The sequence below is a fragment of the Corvus hawaiiensis genome, chromosome 1, assembly GCF_020740725.1.
Source record: "Corvus hawaiiensis isolate bCorHaw1 chromosome 1, bCorHaw1.pri.cur, whole genome shotgun sequence".
NCBI lineage: Eukaryota > Metazoa > Chordata > Aves > Passeriformes > Corvidae > Corvus > Corvus hawaiiensis.
Window position 1 is genome coordinate 24,537,896 of NC_063213.1, and position 21,163 is coordinate 24,559,058.

General features: G+C 38.2%; 1 protein-coding gene across 15 annotated transcripts in view; it reads right to left on the bottom strand.

Moving 5' to 3' along the window:
* TNS3 (tensin 3) overlaps window positions 1–21,163 on the bottom strand; it is a 229,842-nt gene that overhangs the window by 76,370 nt on the left and 132,309 nt on the right. For 14 of the 15 annotated variants that reach the window (XM_048296709.1, XM_048296677.1, XM_048296688.1 and 11 more), the window contains 3 exons: window positions 16,085–16,214; window positions 15,060–15,125; window positions 11,651–11,755 (listed from right to left, as the gene is read on the bottom strand). In XM_048296709.1, coding sequence (XP_048152666.1) covers window positions 11,651–11,755; window positions 15,060–15,125; window positions 16,085–16,214 — 301 coding nt within the window. The remainder of the gene's footprint in view (window positions 1–11,650; window positions 11,756–15,059; window positions 15,126–16,084; window positions 16,215–21,163) is intronic. The other variant, XM_048296747.1, reaches the window with a different exon arrangement.

A 21,163-nucleotide genomic window follows, 5' to 3' on the forward strand; every position in this document is an offset into this window, starting at 1 on the left:
ACCAGCAAAAGAACAATATAACATCACAGTACAGAAACATTGCCACAAGTACAAAACACTAAGTAAAGTTTAAGGGTATTTCAAAGTCACCAAACTATGTGAAACTATCTCCCTTCATTCCTATCAAAAACAAAGCCCATCTTCAGGAACACTTCGGTAATTTGCAAGTGCATACTCCAAATGCTGACGTTCAGAACTCATGACTATTCTTTCTAACAGCTGAAACAGCACACACAACATGAATCATGGCATTTCTCTTACTACACTGCTAGGCTTTCAGCAAAAATTAGTTATGGTCATTAAATATAAAGCAGCAGAAAAACACTGATGACTCTACATGGTTGCTGAAAACTGTACAGAACCACAGTGAAAAGGCTTAAAGTGGCTGTCTAAAAGGTCAACCTAATGAATTTACTCCTTTTTTTAAGTATGGACCATGTAGTTCCACAGTATTGCCATTTATAATAAAATTGCTCCACCACTCTATGGCACAAAAAATTGATCTTCAGGTGTTTCTAAGCAAGTACACATATCAAAAAGGGAAGTTCAGGCACACATATGTTTAGCAGAACTCTTTGATTTTCCAACTCACTAATTGAACTTAAAGGATTTTGCACTGGGACTCAAAAGACTTGTAATTTATTTTCAAGTAATAGAGCAATAGTAGAAGCAATATGGGGTAACCATATATGATAATAATTATAGTATTTACTTCTTGTCAAAAAAAATTGAAGATGATTTACACACATTCAATACAAGCATATACTAACGTAAAAAATTATGTATATTTGGTGGAAAATTTATGCTGTACCTAAGTGACTTAAGAACAAAAGTTCTTCATACAAAGAATATTTTATGCGTATTTACTGAAAGGAACACAGGGAATAGCCTGACACCAGAAAACTTCACATGAACTTCAGAAGTCTACCAAGTTTCTTAAATGGGTAACAGTTTAGGCAATGTTCTTCAAGGTTCAGAATAAGGTAGAGAAAAACAGTATCTAGCCCATACTACTCAACAGAGAGAGCTCACTGCTCTGGGCCATCTCAGAAACTGGACAGATCCTTCTGCCTGGGACTGCAGGAGCAGAGAAAATATAAACAATGTGAAAGAGCTGTAGTAATGCAGCTCTCTCCTTACACAGCTGGAGAAAGCGTGTCCACAGTAAGAAATAAGATTGGGTTCTGACAAAAAAACTTCCCTCTGCTTACTGAAAGTTGCCTCCATCTGTGCAGTCTGGAAAGAGTTTGAACTAGTGCTCTTCTTCAGCATTTAGATTCTGCCCATGTTTGACAGCAGAATCTAGAGGAGGTATGATAAAAATGTAGGCAGACCTGCAGTCTACCCCATCTCTCACTTTCCTCTTATTGTTTAGCAGTCTGATCCAAAGCTTTCCGATATCCGGGGAAATCTTTTCGAAGAACTTAGGCTTTAAACAGGAGGGATCACAGACAAATATTTAACACTTAATAAGTGAAACTGCTGGAGCAGGGATAGAGATGCCCAGGACAGCTTTCTGGCATCCATACATGGATAACAAATTGTATTACCTTTAGCAAAGCTTCCCTTACCACAAAAAAACAAGCAAAGCACTAGAGCTGACTACGCTAAAGGCTGTTAATGTTATTTGTACAGCTAAAACTCTTCTGTTGGTCACTTAAAAAAATATAATCTCCTGGTTTGGAGGAATTTATTCAACCACAATTTACTATCAGATGTGCCTGTGGTCTACAGTGCTAAAAGAACACTTACAGAGTATTAAGCTTCACTCTGTACAGACTATTGAATATAACAGGCACCTCTTCAGAATTCAGACATTAAAATCTAAAGTTGTGGGACTCAGGAGGGTTAGTCTTTTATTATACACTTTTCCAAAGTCAAGAAAAAAATCCACCACCACATATATGAGGTGGTTGTGCATGTACTAACACCATCTTGGAAACACATGCAAGGAGATAAAAGATTTCTCTACATATCACTATTTGCAGAAGATGCTTCCTGCAGAAACTTTTCCAGGAAAAGTCCTCAGTTCTTCCGTATCTGTTGTACGTATTCAACGGCAGAAACTTAACACGTTGTTTAATTAACCAGTCTCCGACACTAAAAAAAATGGACAGTTACAGGATAGTCCAAATAAATCCCAGCATGATAAATTTGCTGAAAGAGCCATCCTTCAAAAAACAGTACTTGTCATAGAACCAAGCCTTCCTAACCAAAGCACCTTCATAACAAAAGACCACATTTTGAACAAGCTGTAACCAAAAACTAATGAGGCCTTTCTAATCAACAGAACATGCTTGTCAATGGGGAGAAAAGGGTGAATACCACAAAATCCTTATCTTATAAAGGGCGTGTTGCAGTGGCCAACTGAAACAACCAAGCAAGACCAAGAGAGTCACTGGAAAGAAGTCTAGCAAAAAAAGGAAAGGTACATTATGTTAAAAGACCAGCAAAAGGGCAGAAATTACACCCAATCAGAACAATATGATTACTTCAGGATTCACCAGAAAAATGATTGCTATTGCTTCATGGTAGCCTAGAAAACCCAAGAATCTCCCACGAATTTTATGCTGTCTCTTGTTCTGTAAGTCTTCCCAGAGATTTGTCATTTGGCAATCATAATGAATTTGGTATCTTAACTCAAGCTCATTCATGCACATGCAATGGTTCTATGATCTCTTACATCAGATATAAATGGCATCATGACTGATAATGCCCTCTATTCACATTTCCTTTGTTTACTAGAGTAAACATATATATGACACATAAGGTAGTTCAGTGTATGCATGCTTTTGGTACAGACACGGAGTGGGGACCTAATTGCTTCTCCTTCTGGTCTTAGGAAAGTCACAGAACAAACAAGAGCCAAATCCTAATTTGTACTAAGGCATTTTGGATTGTTTCTTCCTTACACTTTTAATCTCTGATGCTGCCATGCTAATTTTACTCCCGAGCAATTAAGGTGTTAAAATATATCCAGTACCTATAACATCAAGGTTATTTTTCCTTGTCTCATGAAGCTAAACAGGTGGGATGCCCTATTGCCTTCAAAAGAAGGAGGAAGAGTTGTCCAGGAAGCAGGTGCAGGGAAGGAAAACACCTGTGGCAGAGGCTTGCCTCTTTGAACTTTTTATTCAACCTGGTCCAGTAAACAGGTTGTAAGATTGGGTGAGGAGGCTTCTCCTGTTGTATCTGTACATGGGAAGAGATACTGATTTGGACATCAGTGTTTAAATTAACAACATTAACAACCATAGATTGTAGCTGATGTGACTAAGAAACAGGCACATACTAAAAGATAAATACAAACCTGCTGAAAGAAAACATAAACTGGGCAAAGATAGACTTGGTTTAAAAAGCAGTGTTATATGGCCCCTAAGATAATGCTACTCACAGTCCCATCTGTTACCTTCCTCCTACTTTCTACTGCCTGAATCTACCATGCTGAAGAGAGGTCTTTTGCACAGTCTTATGAACGTAGAACTGCAGAGTTAAATGTACCATAAACTACATTAACATCTATTAAACCACTGAAATTGCACCCTACTGTCTTTGGGTTTAAAAGTGTAATGAAAGCTTTTGATAAATGGCTAGTGAATAAATCCTTGGGATAACAACACTGCCTATCACTGAGACAGAAATAAATTGGAGGATATTAAAATGAATTTTTTCTTTTGAAAGCAAGAAATTGGCTCTGCAGTATCTTGGAGTATTTGACAGGTGCAACCTGTGCTTCAGATAAACCTGTGCACTGTTATAAACATTGGTACCAAGGGCTGTGGAGGCAAGGGTGCCCAGAAATGGAAGTACAGGTAGTGAGAGGCAGGAGTCTCATGGAAAAAATCCAGGGGCCTAGGGAACCCTGGTTCTAATCTCTTTTTGTCTTCGAACATAAGACTTTAAATATTTAGGTAAGGTGTAACTCTTCCTCCTTGGCTCTTAGCATTTTGGGGGAGATTCTCTCTTTATCTGTAAGTTTAAACTCAGCAAAACTGACAAATGGTACCTAATGAAATCACTGTCTCAGGGCACTAAGTAAAATGTACATAATTTCTCACTTCAGACACTGTCTTATCAATGCACTTATATGTTTGGGTAAAAGGATGTCCTGGGTTGCAGTGTATTCTATTACCATCCTCATGAGCTGTTGAAATCAGGTGGGGCAGTGTTTCCTTGCCTCCTCCCCCAGACTATCTTCTGTTAATGGCCCATCATTGTCCTGCCGCATGACTCAGAGATAACTCCCTCTGGACCATCTTCTGTTAATGAGCCTAATCAACACTTGGCCTTATGACTCATTACCCCATTGTGAGATGCTCCACCCAGAGGGAGGAACCAAGCATACCATCCTGGATATAAGCTGAGATTCTGAACACCACAGACAACCCTTTCCACTGGATTCCCAGAGGACAAGAGCTACACAGCCACCATTGGACCTTCCAAGGAAGAGAAGCCCCTTCTACAGGATCACTGCTTCCACAGAACCATATCCACCACTTCAGGAGGACTGCAGCCACCATTTTATTGGACTGCTATCGCCACCCTGACTAACAGGGTGTCTGGTTGTATCCTGACTCTGTCAGTTTAAATCAGTGTTTTCTGCCTTTTGTTTTTTAATTTCCCTATTAAATTGTTATTCTGACTTGGTGCCTCCCACTGGTTTGTTTTCAAACAAGTAAAAAGGAAAAAACTATTTTTCAACAGACCTGGACAGACTAATTTCTGGAGCTCAGCTTAGCACTTAAGCAAACATGCAAGACTTTCAATTCAGTATATCTTAAGACATATTCCTAAAAGAGACAACAAAAGTAACTTCGTATCAGTAAATCCTTTAAAAGTCTGGCCCCTGGCTGCACTTAACTGTTGGTTCCTATCTGACCAATCCAAAATGCTAAAATAACTTTCTTTTTAACAAAAAAAAAACAACAGAAAAACAAAACAAACCCAAAATCGAACACAACCAAAAATCCCAAGTCCCCAAAGCATGAGTCCAGAGAAAATACATTCCAGATCAATCTCAGTTTATCAAGCACAATCTTGAAAACATCTGTGTGAAATTATATTTATTCCCTAACATCTTGAGGTAACAAAAAATTTAGCCACAGTACCGTTACAATTAATGATGCATTAATGAAGAAGGAAAAAGAAAATTACCTATTGCTGCACACTTAGAAATGAAACCTTGTAATCCTATGTTTGCATTCAATGTCTCTAACACACAAAAGAAACCATTTTATATTAATTTTTTGCTAACTCTTTGTCAGCTTCATGATTAAGTGGACTAACTAGATTTAAATTGTATCTGTTAAAGAAAAGAACACACAAAACTTCAAGAAACAGAAGACTTAAGTTTCCTGAGAGAAAAATCAATTAAAAGCAGCCACTCCACAATGTTTCGGATACTGTTTCAAGCTGGCAGCATTTTATAGTGTAAATTTGTCTATCTTCTATAGTAGAGGGGAATTGTTGGAGGACACCTTTTTATCCCTACCTTCTACCAAATTTCACTTTGTCTCAAAGAATACTGCATCCAACTGGTGACTAAAAACTGAAATTAACATTTATTCACTAGGAATTTTTTCTTAAGCTTCACTCACCAGAAATGGCATCAAAGCTGCCGTTTTCTTTGGTAGTCATCTGCATTCCTGTTAAGGTACCAAAACCAAGCAGTTTTGCCTCAACCTTTGAGTTTTGCAATAAAGAAGTGGCCCTCTGGGAAAAACAAGCGTTTAACAACATAAGAGGGCACCTCCCTACTGAATAGCTATTTACTTTGGGTTGAAGAGGAGAAAAAAATCTCAGTTAAAGTCAAACATCCCATCTCATCACATGACATGGGTGCATACCAGAATGTTGGCTATTTATTGCCTCCATGGAAACATTTACTGCGTACATGGAGACACTTCTCAGATACTTTCCTTTATGAGAAGAAAAAAACAGGAGCAAACCAGCTTATAAATATTTGGCAAATTTTGACTGATTGTTGTTGATTATAGTTACAAAAGGCTAGAAAATTTGGAAAGCAACATTCTTGAGATATAGGAATTTGGGTTCACTCAGCCATACCCTATTTGGATTAAATTAAAAACATCTTTTTTTGCCAAAGCTGTTTCTGTTCTAATTGTCAAACACCAGTGAGCAAGCAAACATACTTTGCTAGGAGGCAAACAGCAAGGCTTTGTTGAGAAAGAAACTTAAGTATCTGCTTTGTAAAGACTTAATCAAAGTCCTTCATTTATCATTTCAAGCAATTTCTAACATGGACATATGCTTCTCTTTCCACAGACTGAAGAGCTGGAAGACAAAAGAGTGCAGAGGGATTTAGCAGTTGTTAAAGTAAGTGAAATGTCTTAAAATGGAACACAGAACAAGAACCATGTGCATTTCTGTTGCCAATCCACTGAATTCAGTCGAACCAAAACAAATACTATTTTGGCCAACAATAAACTTCGGGTTTACCAGTTTTCTTTATTAAAAAAAAAATTTAAATCCTTGTCATGGGTTAGCAAAGCATAGTCCCGGAAGTGATGTTCTTGCAAAGAGGTGCTTACAGCTTCCTCTGTGACCTGACAGAACCTATCAGCTGGCCAGTTTGAATATGGACAATTCTTTAAGCCACTTAAAGTTGTGACCGCCTCTGTGATGCACACTTAAGAATAGAAACCCTGAGGCAGAGGCTCCCTCTTGTTTCCGGTGCTGGGACAGGTGGCTGCGGGCCCTGTGGGGGGGCCAGTGGGCCCGGCCCAGGCCATGCTCGGGCCAGGCCGGGCCGGGCCACGGCCATCCTGGAGCCGATGGGCCCTGATCCACCTGTGGACCCCCTCCCCCCCCCCCCCCCCCCCCCCCCCGCAGGGCTGTGGGCAGCCGGAGCAGCTCGGAAACCTGCCCTCCAGTGCCAAGGCCAAGATTTCAGCTAAAGCTGCACCACTGTCCGGCAGAGGTCATGTGACCAACAGTGATAAGCAACATTCCAGCTGCAAGGCTTAGGTGAGATTAACCCTTTTAGTGCTGTGAAGAGCTGAAAACCTGAGGGAAGAGAAAGAGGAGATGCTTAAAGCTGAAATTCTGTTGTAAAGCTATGATATATCAGAGTACCTGTTGTAATTTCATGAAGATATGGGGGGTGGAGTGTTCAACTTGTACTTGCGAGCAAAAGCACCTGTGCTGAGATAGGCAGATGCTGATGCAGTTGTAATTTCATGAGAAGTTTGAACAGAGAGAGATGGAAGCGATGAGGACTTTTGCTCCAAATGGGAAAGGAGAAAACCTCAGTTCCTAGACATGCTCCCAGAGATAGTCCTAAAGATGAAGATGAGGAGGATCCTTTGCTCCCAGGGAAGGAGAAGGGCCTCTGTTCTTAGAGATGAAATGCTCCCAGAGATGGGTGAAGAGAACTTTTGTTTCTGAACGGCTCAACCTTAAATTGTACCCCAAAAAACTTCAAGAGTGGACCCTCGAAAGCAGTTGTGGGAAAGCTGCAAGTTGGGGGAAGGGACTCACATGCGAGCAGAGAGATTCCTCTTCCTAAATGGACTGAGCAAAGTTATTTGGAAGTGGGCGGCTGTCTTGTTGTGATAATGTTTTCATAGCTGGGCAAGAGAGACTCCTCTTCCTAAATGGACTGAACAAGGTTATTATGGAAGTGGTAAACAGACTGAACATCTCAAGGGTTGTCTTTTTACATTGTCAGTGGGAGAAGGGAGAAAGGTGGGGGGAGGAGAAGAGTTCTAAAAGTGTGGTATGATTTTTTTTTTCCCTGTTTTAGGTCTGCTAATAAACTTCTTTATATTCTTTCAAGTTTGGTGCCTGCTTTGCGTTTCTCCTAATTCTTATCTCACAGAAGGTAAACAGTAATGAGTATTTTGGCCCAAACCACTACAATCCTGTATCTCAACCAACTGAATGCCGCACACACAAATGGCATTTTCTCTCTAGAATAATTTTAGCGTGCTATCAGGATACTTAGAATAGATCTGAGATAAAGCAGACAGTGCTAAAGGAAGAGCAGCATTCATCTGTCCTTCCAATAATTCACCTTTTCTATTAAAACGAGTTTATGCTCTTTAGCAATATATATTATTTTAGTATCTTTTAATTTTAATATCTTTTTTTAATCTGATTTAATTTTCAGAACACCTCTGAGCCCAGGCTTTTACCAGAATCCACTGGCAGGTTTCACATAAACTGGTGGTTTCTATTCAAAAGACTAGCATTTTCAGCAGGAGGGAAGTGTTTAAGAACAGTATTTCTTATGTACTATGCCAAGTAATAATCCTGGAAATTATCACTGAGAACGAAAAAAAAACCTCAACAGGAGACAAGTCAAACCTTTACCATTTACCTCAATCCCTCTAGTTTGTGGTGGGGGGAGCTTTTTTCAAAACTATTTGTCATTTCATATTAGAGAGAGATTTTGGAAGATAGTACACGTATGCGGCCACAGGTATTATATCTTACTATTTTGCAGCAAATGAACAATCTTTTGTAAATATGTATGTATCTATTGTATGGTAAGTGATATTTAAAGAAAAAAATAAGAGTGCTCAGAAAGACCAAAAAGTAATTTCTGTTCCTTTCTAACTCAAAAGCCCTTCCTGACTTCAAAACCACAGGAAAAGCAATGGTAATTATGTCAGACATGGCAGTAGGAAGATCCAATTCTTCTGCTTTCAAATCCTACACTTAATTGCATACTTTTAAATCGGTGTAACAGAAGTCTCTGTGCTAATGTACTGCTCAAAGAGGATGAAATCTGATACAAATTGAAAATTAGGAACTTAATATAATTTTCCATCTATTATGGAGGACCACTTCCAAGGGATATGAAAAGAAAAAGTATTTATAAGAAGAAATGCAAATAATTTATTGCTTTCCAATTGTCAAAATTCCTTAAGAATATTAAGAATGAAGGATAAGGAACTAAATTGAGATAGCAAACTGTCCATAGCCTGGCTATATTCAACACCTACGTACACAATCTTATTAACAAAGTTTTCAAGATAATTTAAAAGGCAATTGCTTATGTCTGCAATATTGTATCATGCCAGCAAATCAAGAGCCTCTGGGTATATTTTTCCTTTATCATGTATTCCCATCTTTTGGTCTTTGCGTAATAAAGCCAAATAGTTGTACAATGTCAAAAGAGATACTACTATCTTATTCACTTCTAATTTCTATTTTAACACATCAACTTGGAAATAGCCATTCCATATACATATCATATACCTACAGAGAAACTAGTGTTCACAAGTCTCTGCTGTAGCCTTCCTGACCGCCTTGGTAAGGAATTTCATAGGCCCACATTTTTTGAAATTAACAAAAATATGTATAACTGTAATATAAGAATCATCTGTCACACTAACATCTCATACTATTCCTACTGAAATTCCTGTGGGAAAACAGGTACAAGTAAAACCATGAAGACTAGTTCCTACACAAGGCTAGGGGTTTAACCTAATGTAAAGTAGAACTGAAAAAGGCGCTCTGTATGAGACTTCCCTGCACCTTAAACATACCACCACTGTTATGCACTTTCAAATGCACCATGTCTTGCACCCTAATATTTTCTGAAGTACAGAAAAGATTCTCTCTGAGACTTCAGGATTATAGCTAAAGGCTTCATATTCTAAGGTTTTTGACTTTGATCACATTCTGGATGTGAAATCAGCATCTCCTTTTAGTGGTTTCTCACCTGTAGTGAAAACTAGGACGTATTATACATTTTTAAGGCACAAGCATGATACCGAACGTCTGCACAAACCATAAAGAGAAGCTTGTCCTGGTGTTTATAAATCTTAAACAGAAGATGACCTAACTGCCCTGTATTTACCTTAAGCAGCACACTAAGCTCAAACTTGTGTTAAGTACAGACCCCATCCTTAAGAGAAAAATACAGCTGTTGTCTGTGTACGTGCTTTAGCTCCTTGTGATCTTTTGCCCAGCCTATGCAGAGGCATTGCTCTGCCTGCAATTCCCTTATTCAATATCATAGGGTAACAGTCTGCCTCCTAAATATTTACTTGAGAAAAGGATAACATCTATTCTCATGGTATATTTTCTAGCTTAAACTCAACTGATTTTTTTTTGCAGATTTACAATGAAATTCTCAATATCTATGCTATCACATCATATTTCTGTTCTATCTCAGATAATTTTAAAACTACCCTGCACACAAATTAGATACAAAAACCTATTAAATGGCACACGTGACTTCTGAGCAGCAGGCAAACAAGCTACTTGTACTTGTGAATGGTCTCTGACTAACTCTTATCAAAGACATCAGCAGCATACAATTCTGTATCTTCCAACAGAGTGCTGCCTGCACGTTTATCTCTGCTTTCAACTTCCTGTACTGTTGTAGTTACCTACAATGCAATGCATGAAAATGGGAAGGTAAAATCCATCCAGCCAATCAATCCCAGCAATTAAAAAATATTTGACATCAATGCATTGCTTGTTGAGGGCTAGGTATATACAAAGGAAGGGGGAGAGGATGGCAGGGGGAGGAAGAGAAAGGAATCATAAATTATATGGAAACATCATGAATAGGAATTAAGACATCACCTCCAGTCAAGATTCAGTCTCTCTGATGCTACTCTTTCTAAAAAACACTGCACAGTCTCATCCAACTCTGATGACTCCCAATGGAGTGCTCTACCTGCCACATGCAATGACTGTTCTCTTTCCACCCTCTATATTCCCCCACTTTTCTGCAGATTGGAATCTGCTGTGCATTAGGAAATACTCCTATTACAAGAGTGAGGCAGTGGAAAAAGATCAAGCTCCCAGTAAGCTTCTGCCCTCACTGATATGGTCATTAGATGGTCAATGCTAAATCCAGATTATAAAAATCAATTGAAACTGAACCTAAAGAGAAGCTAATTAAATATCCTAGCTTTGTGTGTCTCTCATTTCATAACAGGCAAGTTGTAAAAGCAATTCATTTAATACCTCATCTCATGTTTTTACTTAGAACAACGTCAGGCTTGCATGTGCACTGAGGTGTGCAGCCACAGGTGTAACATTCTGAGTCCTTACATCAAAACTACATCCATTAAAAGCACAGCATGAACTCAAGAAAACATCAGGAGAGCATTCACACTGGAGTCAGAATCTGAAGGGACCTACTGGAGGTTTTCATCTTTTGTATGTGCCATCTGGTTACAGAAAAAAAAAATCTAAAAAACCTGAAAACAGGTACATTTATGGAGATACGCAAATAGGCATATCCTTTACTGTTTATTTATTTAAAGCCTAGTGCACCTTCTGAAATACTCCAGATACACAGTAACCAAAAGCTACAAACTCACCATATAATTTTGTTGTTTTTAAAATTCTGTATTAGAATTCCAACCAGAAACTTTTGAACAAAGAATAAAGTCTTTAGGCAAATTTACAAGTAATAAAGTAACTTGTATCAGTCAGTTGCATCTCAGTTCATTCTGTGTATTGACAGGGATCATATTTAACTACCACAGCTTTCTTTCCTAAATTAGAACCACTAATGCTAAATAGGGAAGGGTAGACAGCTACTTCAGACATCAGTAAAGTGGCATTAGCTTCAAGCAAATGAGGTCTCCTTTCTTCTTTCAAACACTCTGGAACAGTTGCAAAAGATTTTGCTTTGGTCTCATGTGACAAATGTACTCACCTTCCCCATCAGGGCTCATATTTTCATAGGAATCCCAGCGTATTAGTGGGTCTGATGTATTGTAATCAACTATTACTCCATGATCATTTTGAAGGTGTTCACATCCTAAAATGAAACATGTTTGAGACCAAAAATTATCAGTCACATATGTAATTATACACACACACAGATGTATGTATGTAGGCTTCTGACAGACGTATGCTCCCTAAATGGCAACACCCTATTCTGAAAGGTAAGAAGCAGCAAGAAGGGAAGAAAGGTTAAATAAAAGAGTTAAAAAAAAAAAAAAAAGGTTAATTTATTATTCAGAGACTTTTATCTTGAGCTTTTTGATTATGATGTAGGCTGATAATTTGGATCAGTCCCTAAACACAAATAACACAGATGATCCACCCAGCCCTAATAGGTCAGACATGATAAAGAGCTTTTGAGAATGGAACCACGAGCATCTATAAGAAGATGGTTCTAAAGGAATGATAAAATTGGACTTTGTTACAGATTTCATTCAGATTCATACAGATTATCATTCTGATACCAGAGAAATTTAACACTAAGGATGAATAGGGAGAACTGAAAATTGTGACTTCATGTCCCTTTCAGTTCCCCCAAAGTGGCAGCTCTGCAGAATCTGAGACTAAACAGCTGCCTTTCAATGTGTTTTGCTGTGTTTAAGTATGCTCTGCCAAACATACCTGGAATTTTCAGCAGTAACCCATGTTTTTGTGCCTTTAACAAGGCATTAAACAATGATCAGGTTTTAAATCGATACAGTGAGGAACTTAGGTATAGTCCAGTCATTCAAATGCTAAGCACTTGAATCAAAGCACTTGATGCAAGGCATCAAGAATTCATGACCTTGAACTTGGCTTTGATACTGATACAAATCAAACAGTTTGTCTTTTCTATCTAGATTAGGGAACAAAGAAATCCTCAGTTATCAAACCTTTGGCTGTGTCTACAGAAGCAATTCCTGCTGTAGATTGTTCTAGAGCAACAGTATTATGCACATGGTGTGACTTTTAAAACAAAAATAGTTACAGTTAGGACAAGAATGCTATGGTCCTGCACCTTTATATGCAGCCTGGAAAAAGCCATCTGTAGAGTTTCTGTGATGATGTTTGTCACAAGGCAGACTTACTAATTTTGTTTTTAAATATTCAGGGATCTTATATTCTTGGCAACTGCATTCTTTCTTAAAAAACATCACAGTCAGTTATGTTCTAGAATACTGTGTACAGTTTCAAGCTACAGAATACAAGAATTATATGAATAAAGTGAAGCAAATGACAGGACTTTCCCTGTGAGGAAAAGCTGAGGGATCAGGGCTTCTTCAGTCTGGAGACAAATGGTCTTGACAAGGATCTGACAACAGCCTCCTAAAGGCCATAGAGGAGACAATCAGGTTGGAACAAGGCAGACAGACAAGAAACAGGCAAAATTTGAATCTAGATAAATTTAGAGTTAATATAAGGAAAAATAATTCCACTGTGAGAACAGTCAGACACGGAAATAGCCCACCCACTGAGGCTGTGACATCCTTTCCTTGAAGTTTTTCATTATTTGACTGGACAAAGCTTTGGCAAAATGGTCTGATCTCACAAATGAGCCTGGTTTCAGCAGGAGGATGGACTAGAGATACCCTGTACTTATTCTAGAATTCTATAGTATTTTCAGATGTGGAAAAGTGATTTTGCAGAAATTGTAAATAAGTATTTCAAGGTATCACCAAAAACCGGGATATAAACTCTCCAACCAATTAATAGGTTAGAAAGCCAACATTACTAGCAGTGCTGGCTGCGTGGAGATTTCTCCTCAAAGCGTGTATCCCCAGTAACCTAACAGACCAGGTTATATTCGTGAAACGAATACATACTCATCACGTTTCCTGAATACATGTATATATACTAATTATTTCTGTGGACTTATTTGGATATGGTTCCAGATTTTCTGATTAATCCTTTCTCTTTCAGAGTATTTTAAACATGTGGTGAGGTCATAATTTACTTCTCTTATCATTCTTTGTTCTAATACACAATCCTTGTTCCCAAGGATTGAATCCTTGATCTCAATTAGATCTCTGCTAGTACATATTAATCACTAATATAAGTAAATAAGGAAGCATTAGCTGGCACAAGACTTGTTAGTCACAGATGTAGAGAATTAACACAAGGTCACATTAATCTCTGGTATTTGTACTAAGCACTGTATGGTGCAAAACTAAGCATTAACCACAAATATAGGGATCATATAGTGCTAAAGTTAAAGAATTTTTCAACATCTTCCCAGACTGCTGCATAGACTTCTTCTTAAAGAAATATAACTTGTTCAGTAACAAAGGTGAGCTGCTCTTCCTAGCCAGTTAATGCCTCAGGCAGCAATTGAACACAAATATCCAATTACTTAGAGCCTTACTTTCCAACAGCTTAAAGCCTCTCATTTGTCACCCAAGGAAGCGAAATTTGAAAAAAATCTTGGTCCTTTTTTAGATGTGTCAACTGGCCTGTCTTCAAGCATTTACTATCCAGAAACACTTAGAACAAGCTAGACAAATTCATTTATAAAACTGGTTTTCTTTAATGGCTTTCTAACAGGCTAAGTGAGATCTCTGTGCTCAGTTGGGCACAATCCAACTTCTTAGTGACTGCTGCCATAATTTTCTAAATTATCAAACTCATGTGGAAAAAAAAGGAGGAAAGCATGCAATTCACAGGACACTGAGGACACTGAATGGGAATATGTATAAGACAGACAGTTAAGAGTATTTGGTTTTCAATCAGTCTCAGGCAGAATCCATACTTTTTGGGACACCACAAAATGACTAAAAACACATTCATTAACAGAATTAAACTGCAATGATCTGCATGATCTTAAGTTCTTACTGTAAGTAATAATTATCACATAATCTTAAACATATTAAAATAGAATTTTGGAAGCATGCAGAATATCCTACAAGCCTACTTCAAAGGAGAAGCATTTCCAGGAAAACTATAGCTGTATCTCTTTTTGCTAAACTGAAGATAGTCCAAACTTCAATACTGCAAACATAATCAATTATGACAACATCCAAAAAAGGTTACGGGATAGGCCACTTGCTGTCACTTATGCTGAACCAAACCACCTACTATCCATGTTCTACACAGGTACACAAATGTTTTCTACTAGTTGTAGCAAGTGTTCTGGCATAGCTTTAAAACAAAATCTGGTGACTTCTATGCTGATATAAATGCAGAGTCTTTATTAATTTTTTCAAATTTAAACCGGTAACTAATATATTTTAATGAAAAAGTAAAATTGCAGATTTTTTACAAGAGAAGTGGAACAAAAGAGGAAAAAAGATTTTTTTAAAAAAATGCATATTTCATTATGATTTGTTTTCAAATGAAGCATATATTTGGTTCTCTATGCTCACCTTGAATTTTCTCTGGAGTTCCTGAAAACACTAATTCCACCTTGCTGTAATCAGGGAAACGGTCATCTGAGAACAAAGGATAGGATTTCAGCAAGATGTTTCCCAGGAGAGCAGTTTCAGAACACTCAGAAATCAGGATTCTCTATAGCTATCTATACATATACCCTTCTTCCCTTCTCTCTTCCCTTCTCAGTTGCAGCTTAGTGATCTGCTTTTCAAAGTTACATTCTTTGTGCCACACATTTTCCAGAAAAGACCACATAAATGCCAGCTGGAATTTTGCTTGCTTTCTAGAACAGCCAAAAGAAGAGATGTACAGTTCCTAACCCCCTCTCTAGACAGACATGGCTTATAAAGAAAACACACCCAGGTAAATCAAATATGTTCCCCATATTGGCTAAACCACAATACTTGACCACAAAATTTTTGGTAGTCTTATGTTGTGTGTTGCAGGAAAATAGCTTGATTTTAGTTTGCTAGTAACATAGGCTGAAGTTCCAAACCTGATATAAACATAATAAAACTGAAGTTTTAATTTGGAAAATATGAGGACTAGTACGACACATTTTCAAGTGTGTCTGAAAACTCTGTGTCCATTCTTTGATACTCTGAAGCATATTAAAAGACAGACTACGTCACTAACACATTATCAGACTTTATGACTGTTTTCACTAGCCAGAAAAGGGAACAATTTAGCTCGTATTATTTCCTTCAATGGTGACTAAGAGAGAATGTCTGTTGTTTTTATAAATGTGAGAGAAGGTGATAAGGACTATGTAGGAGTATCTGAATTATTCTGACGAGTTAACTCACGTGAAGAGCTTTTCTTGTCATTAGCGTTTTACCGGTGTTACACGCTATAATTTAACTAACTCAAAGCAGTCTCCCTTTCCCCAAAAATAAGAAAGGAGGGAAAAAAAAGAAATAAGAATCCTTTTGAAAACAGGTGCTGAGGAAGATCATCACATGCACATGCCTGCACGCCCACACATATACACATCCAACCAACAACAGAAGACAAGTACCTTTGTTGGCATTATCCAAATCTTCTTTGCCAAACACCAATCCATGTCCTTGAATAGCTCCAGTGTGAAACTGAAGGCGAAAAATCACATCACGAGTAGCCGACCTGTATTTTTTGTGATAACACTTCATCTAGAAAGACAGAAAAACATTTTATGTCAGAAGTATTTTCTTACAATTCTGAACAAATGAGTGAATGTATTAGTTGCTAATTAAAGCAGTCACAACACAATTTATTGTAGACACCTCTGATGTTGAAACAAGCAGGGTATGCATTATTCTATCCTTTAAAATTACACAGGCCCAAGGCAGGATACTTCTAGATATGTAAAAAATAATAATCACTATTTTCATCACTATCAGCCATGTATCAGTAGGTTATGAGCCAGAATCACAATGCCTGGCAGTACAATAATGAAGTGCTGACAGACTTCTTCCCTACCAAATTAATGAATTTCAGCACACACATTTCAAAATAAGTGAAGAACATGAGGACTTTTTCAAAGCAATGCTGCAAGCTGATTATATCTATTTGAGGACTTTTAAAAAACCTGCTCTAGTGATGACAGGATCTTGTTTTAGGTTACCACAGGAAGTTGATAGTAGTTTTGACACCTTGGATAAAACACGGAACTCTACAAAAACATCTAGTATGAATTTCAGTAGCTAAAAGTGAACACAATATACCTATTCTCTAACACCACCTTCCCTGAGACTAAACCTATGGATATTTTACCTACTAATTCTCTGAGTCTACTGTAATACAAAGCCACTCAGCATTCTTACAGGAATATGTAAAACTTCTGGCAACCTTAGTCACAGGACTGAAAATTTTATTGTATTATCCTTATTGTATCAGGATTTTATGATAAAGCAGATATTACTGAAATGCATTAAAAAGACAACAAATATCACTTTTATTAAAGCCGGAATAAAAAAAGCATCCTAGACATAAAATGCCAAACAATTCAAGAGCATAGAGTTATTCAAATTAAATGATGCAAGAAAGATGTAGGAGCTTACAAGGTGCAGTGTTTTATTTCCCCACTGCTTTTCTTATTAAATGTCTGCCTTCCACATTGTCCCCACTTCCCCTGCCCCTAGTCCTGGCCACTCCCGCAGGTTCTCCCTATTGGTTCCAGTACCTCAACTCTGCCCATGTACCACCCCTGTGCCCTGAGATCATTTGTCCAAGTGCTCTCTCCACCCCCTTCATCCCCAGATAGGACCCCAAGCTCCCTGATCACATGGTCTCTCTGCCTCTGGGAACCGGTTTGTCACCATGTAATAAAAGTTCCTCTGAGGTCCACATGGAGAGACCCTTCTCACCTCCTTTACTGTCACTGTGTTGTGGAGCTGTCAGCTAGCTGGAGCAGGAGCGCAGGGCCGTCTGGAAGGACTACAAGAGAGCGGAACTGCTGCTCTATCCTAAGCACCCCCGCAGTGCTTTCTGAGAAGGCTGCGGCTTGCTAAACCAAACTAAGCAACGCAACAACAAGGGATGCTTCTGAAAGTTGGAATTAAAACACAGTTATGAAATTCTTCTCACTACAAAACTTGAAAAATCTAACATAAGATGTTGCTATCTAGCCTTCTTTATAGTAACCCCGTGATATCTTAAATTCCAGAAGTTAATCAGCACTGACCATATACATGGCACACAGGACAATTTCTGAAATATTTCAGCCCATATACCAGAAATGCTTTCTTTTCAAGTATTCTGTACACAAATCACATATTCTTAACCTAGTATAAGGGCTGGGAGATTCTCTATGCATGTAATCTTCATTTTATCTGAAAGCAAGGTTGTTTGTTTGTTTTTAAAAAGAGAATCCCCTACCGTATATTGGCAATACCAGGTAAAATAGTGTTTGCTTCTTTTTTCAGACAGTGCTTTACATGCAGTAAAAGGAACATTTTGTAAAAACCCTTGTCTATTAAAGGGATCTACTTCATTTTAGTCCAACACAACTACCAGCATCACTACTTTAATTACCAAAAGGTAAGGTATGAGTAACACTTTGACTGCTTGAGTCAATAAACAGATCTCCAGTATGCCAAGCAACTCTGTAAAGGCAAAATACCATCATAAAGGATGAAAAAGGCAGGTTTGCCCAGAAGTGAAAAATGGACAGAAACAGAATTAAGAGAGCCATGATGAGAGATATTAGAACTAACTTGCTCAAGAATTGGTATGAAAGTAACTGTGATAATTCCATTTAATTGTATGATATGAGCAAAAATACTTGAAAAGAGCTTCTTTAAGTTTATGCACATTCATCCACAATTTAAGTTTTGGCTTCGCACAGTTGCTAGGTTTACTCAAAATGTACTGTCTTTTGCATAATCTCATTTTTAAAAATGCTGAATGAGAGAAGGAGTTCCTCCTTCTTTCTACTTTCTAATTCAAAGTACCAGCCTTGGATTTAACCTACATTAACTTAAAATTAAATAACTAAAAATTAATATTAATTTAAATTAAAATTAACATACTTTTACCCCTAAAGAACTTACTTACAGAGAGTTGTAATTTTTTATGAAAATCTGTCCTCTGTTACAATCAGTAATACTTTACATCCATATCCATAGACTAAAAATATCTTTTAATGCTCAATATGCATAACAAGCTTTCAATGAAGTCTAAGTGTAACTTTGAATTTTGACTCCATTACCTTTTGATGCCATAATCAAGAATTAATGCAAGCCACAATAATGTGCTGGAAAATTCCTATATGCGTTTTCAGAAGTCAGTACAGTTTTTCAACAGCTGCATCTGTTCTGTATCACCACATGCTATTCACATTGTGTTAACAAATTCCCTAAAGCTAAGACAAGAAAGGATATTTTATTTCCCTTTTTAAAAACAAACAAACAAACATGCATTTCAAGGAGTTAAACCTTTTGGAATTGGAGGTGGAGCATCTTACAGATCATTATTTTTGTCTGACACCACTGAAGTTTTTGCTTAGACATAATAAAAAAAATATTCAAAACGGAAGTATTTGTTTAGGAAATACTGAAATGCTGAAACAGATACTGGTTTGCTCAGAATTATCTCAAATAATAGCATGAGATTAAGGAGTATTATCTCTTTTAAAATTATGCAAGCATTACTAAAAAGCTACGAGCTCTTTTTTCATTCTAAAATCTCATTTGAGAGGTACTGAATTTATCTCAGACTGATTTCTGTTGTGATCTATTCCATTTCCTTAGGCACCAACAGTCCTTCAAAAAGGAGCAAAACTTCCTTAATTTGAAACTGTCTCAAACCTCCAGAGCATGCCATTTTATAAGAGTATATTTAAAAATTGTATCTCCATTTTTCAGTAAAAGAATGAAAGAACAATATACAGAACTCAATGGGGAGGGAAGATAAAAAAAGGAATCTAATACCAGGGACACTGTCGTGGTTTAGGAATGGTATTCCGCAGTTCAGTGTTCCCACTGAAACACTTCAAACCGCTAGACTACGCCCCCTCCCCTTCTCCCCTGCAGCAGGCTGAAGAGAATTGGAGGCACAAAAGGCAAAGATCACAGACTGAGACAAAAACAATTTACTGAAAACAGACAAAGAACAGTAACAGCAACAATACTATTAACAGAAAAAAAAATCGAGTCACATATGATTGCTCAAACCTCTCCCCCACGGAAACCCCAACAATACCCAACTATTCCTTCCACCATGCCATCCAAACCAGAAGAAAGCCCTTCCTCATCCCCAAAAAGTGACAGGAGGTGGTACAGAACAATCTCTGTGCCCTAGCCATGCCCCTGCTGACTACTGCAAAAATTAACCCTGTCCTGGTCAGGACCAGGTCATTATCCAGCCCTTATTCTATGCCATCTATATCATCCCCAAATCCCACACCTTCCATACATATATATATATATGTACATACACACAAGCACAGGTATAACTTCCATAGCCACTGGCCCAATCCCTCCAAGATGTCTGCTGAGTTCATTTAGTTCATGACTCTGAATTCTATTAGTCCTAGATGTCTTCCGCAGCAGGAGGCTGGTGTGCTGTTGGGTGGTTGCAAGCTGCATCAGGAGCTCATGACTGGTCTATCTGGAGCTGTCTATCCTCATTGTCTATGGCAGTTATGGCATACAGTGGCAGTGTGTCTTGGGGTGACTTTATGATGTTGTATCCCCTATCACTGCTTTATGCCCAGGAAATTAATTTTGTGCCTTTCTGTGCCTTTAAACTGAGCCTGAGAGGGGGGGAAAAAAAACTGAGCAAAACTTTTCAAAGCAGTTTTGGACACAGAGATGCATAGACTCCTCCCTGCGTCCTGCAGCAGCAAGAGGGCAGAGAAACACCCTGCTTGCTTTTTTTAGCCAGCTTTCGGCCAGTTTTTCAGCTCCTTTTCCTCCAGAGAGTTGAACTTTGTTTTCCTGGGACTTTGATTTTTCCCTTCTTCTGTGCTGGGCTGTTTCAACATCACAATACATTGGGAGGACTTTCCACTGAGGCCTTGGCCCTGGAGGTGGGCCTGCGACCCAGCTCCAAGGAGAAAGAGAGAGAGAGAGAGACCTATGGAAGGACTCTAAAAATTTCCCAGGTTTTCTCTCCACAGCGAGAGGCTTTATTATTTAGCATTATTATCCTTTTCCTGTGTGTTTGTTAAATAAATAGTTTTTATCTCTTCCACTTTCCTCCAAGGAAAATCTATTTTTTCCCAAACCTGGGGGGGTAGGGCTGGTTGTAACCTGCCTTCTAGCAGAGGATATTTTCCTTCAAATTTATCCAAACTGGCGCACAGTGTCATTCAGCAACAAATATTATACAATTCTACATTACAGACTGTTCTCACCCAAAAATCAAATCTGCTTGAGGTACACACCGTATTTCCCTGTCCCTCTGCATTACCCACCAAGTGCACCCAGGTCCTTGAGTAAAAACAATCCCACAGATGGGTTTGCCTTTGCTTGAAGCAGAACTAACCCAAACTGTCTTCCCTAACATATTCCTCTTATGCACCACAGGGACTTTATTCCCTTCTGCAGTATGTGGAGGTTTTGATTGGGCAGGGCCAGGTCAATTGGTAGAGCTCTAGTGTTAACTAACCAGGTGG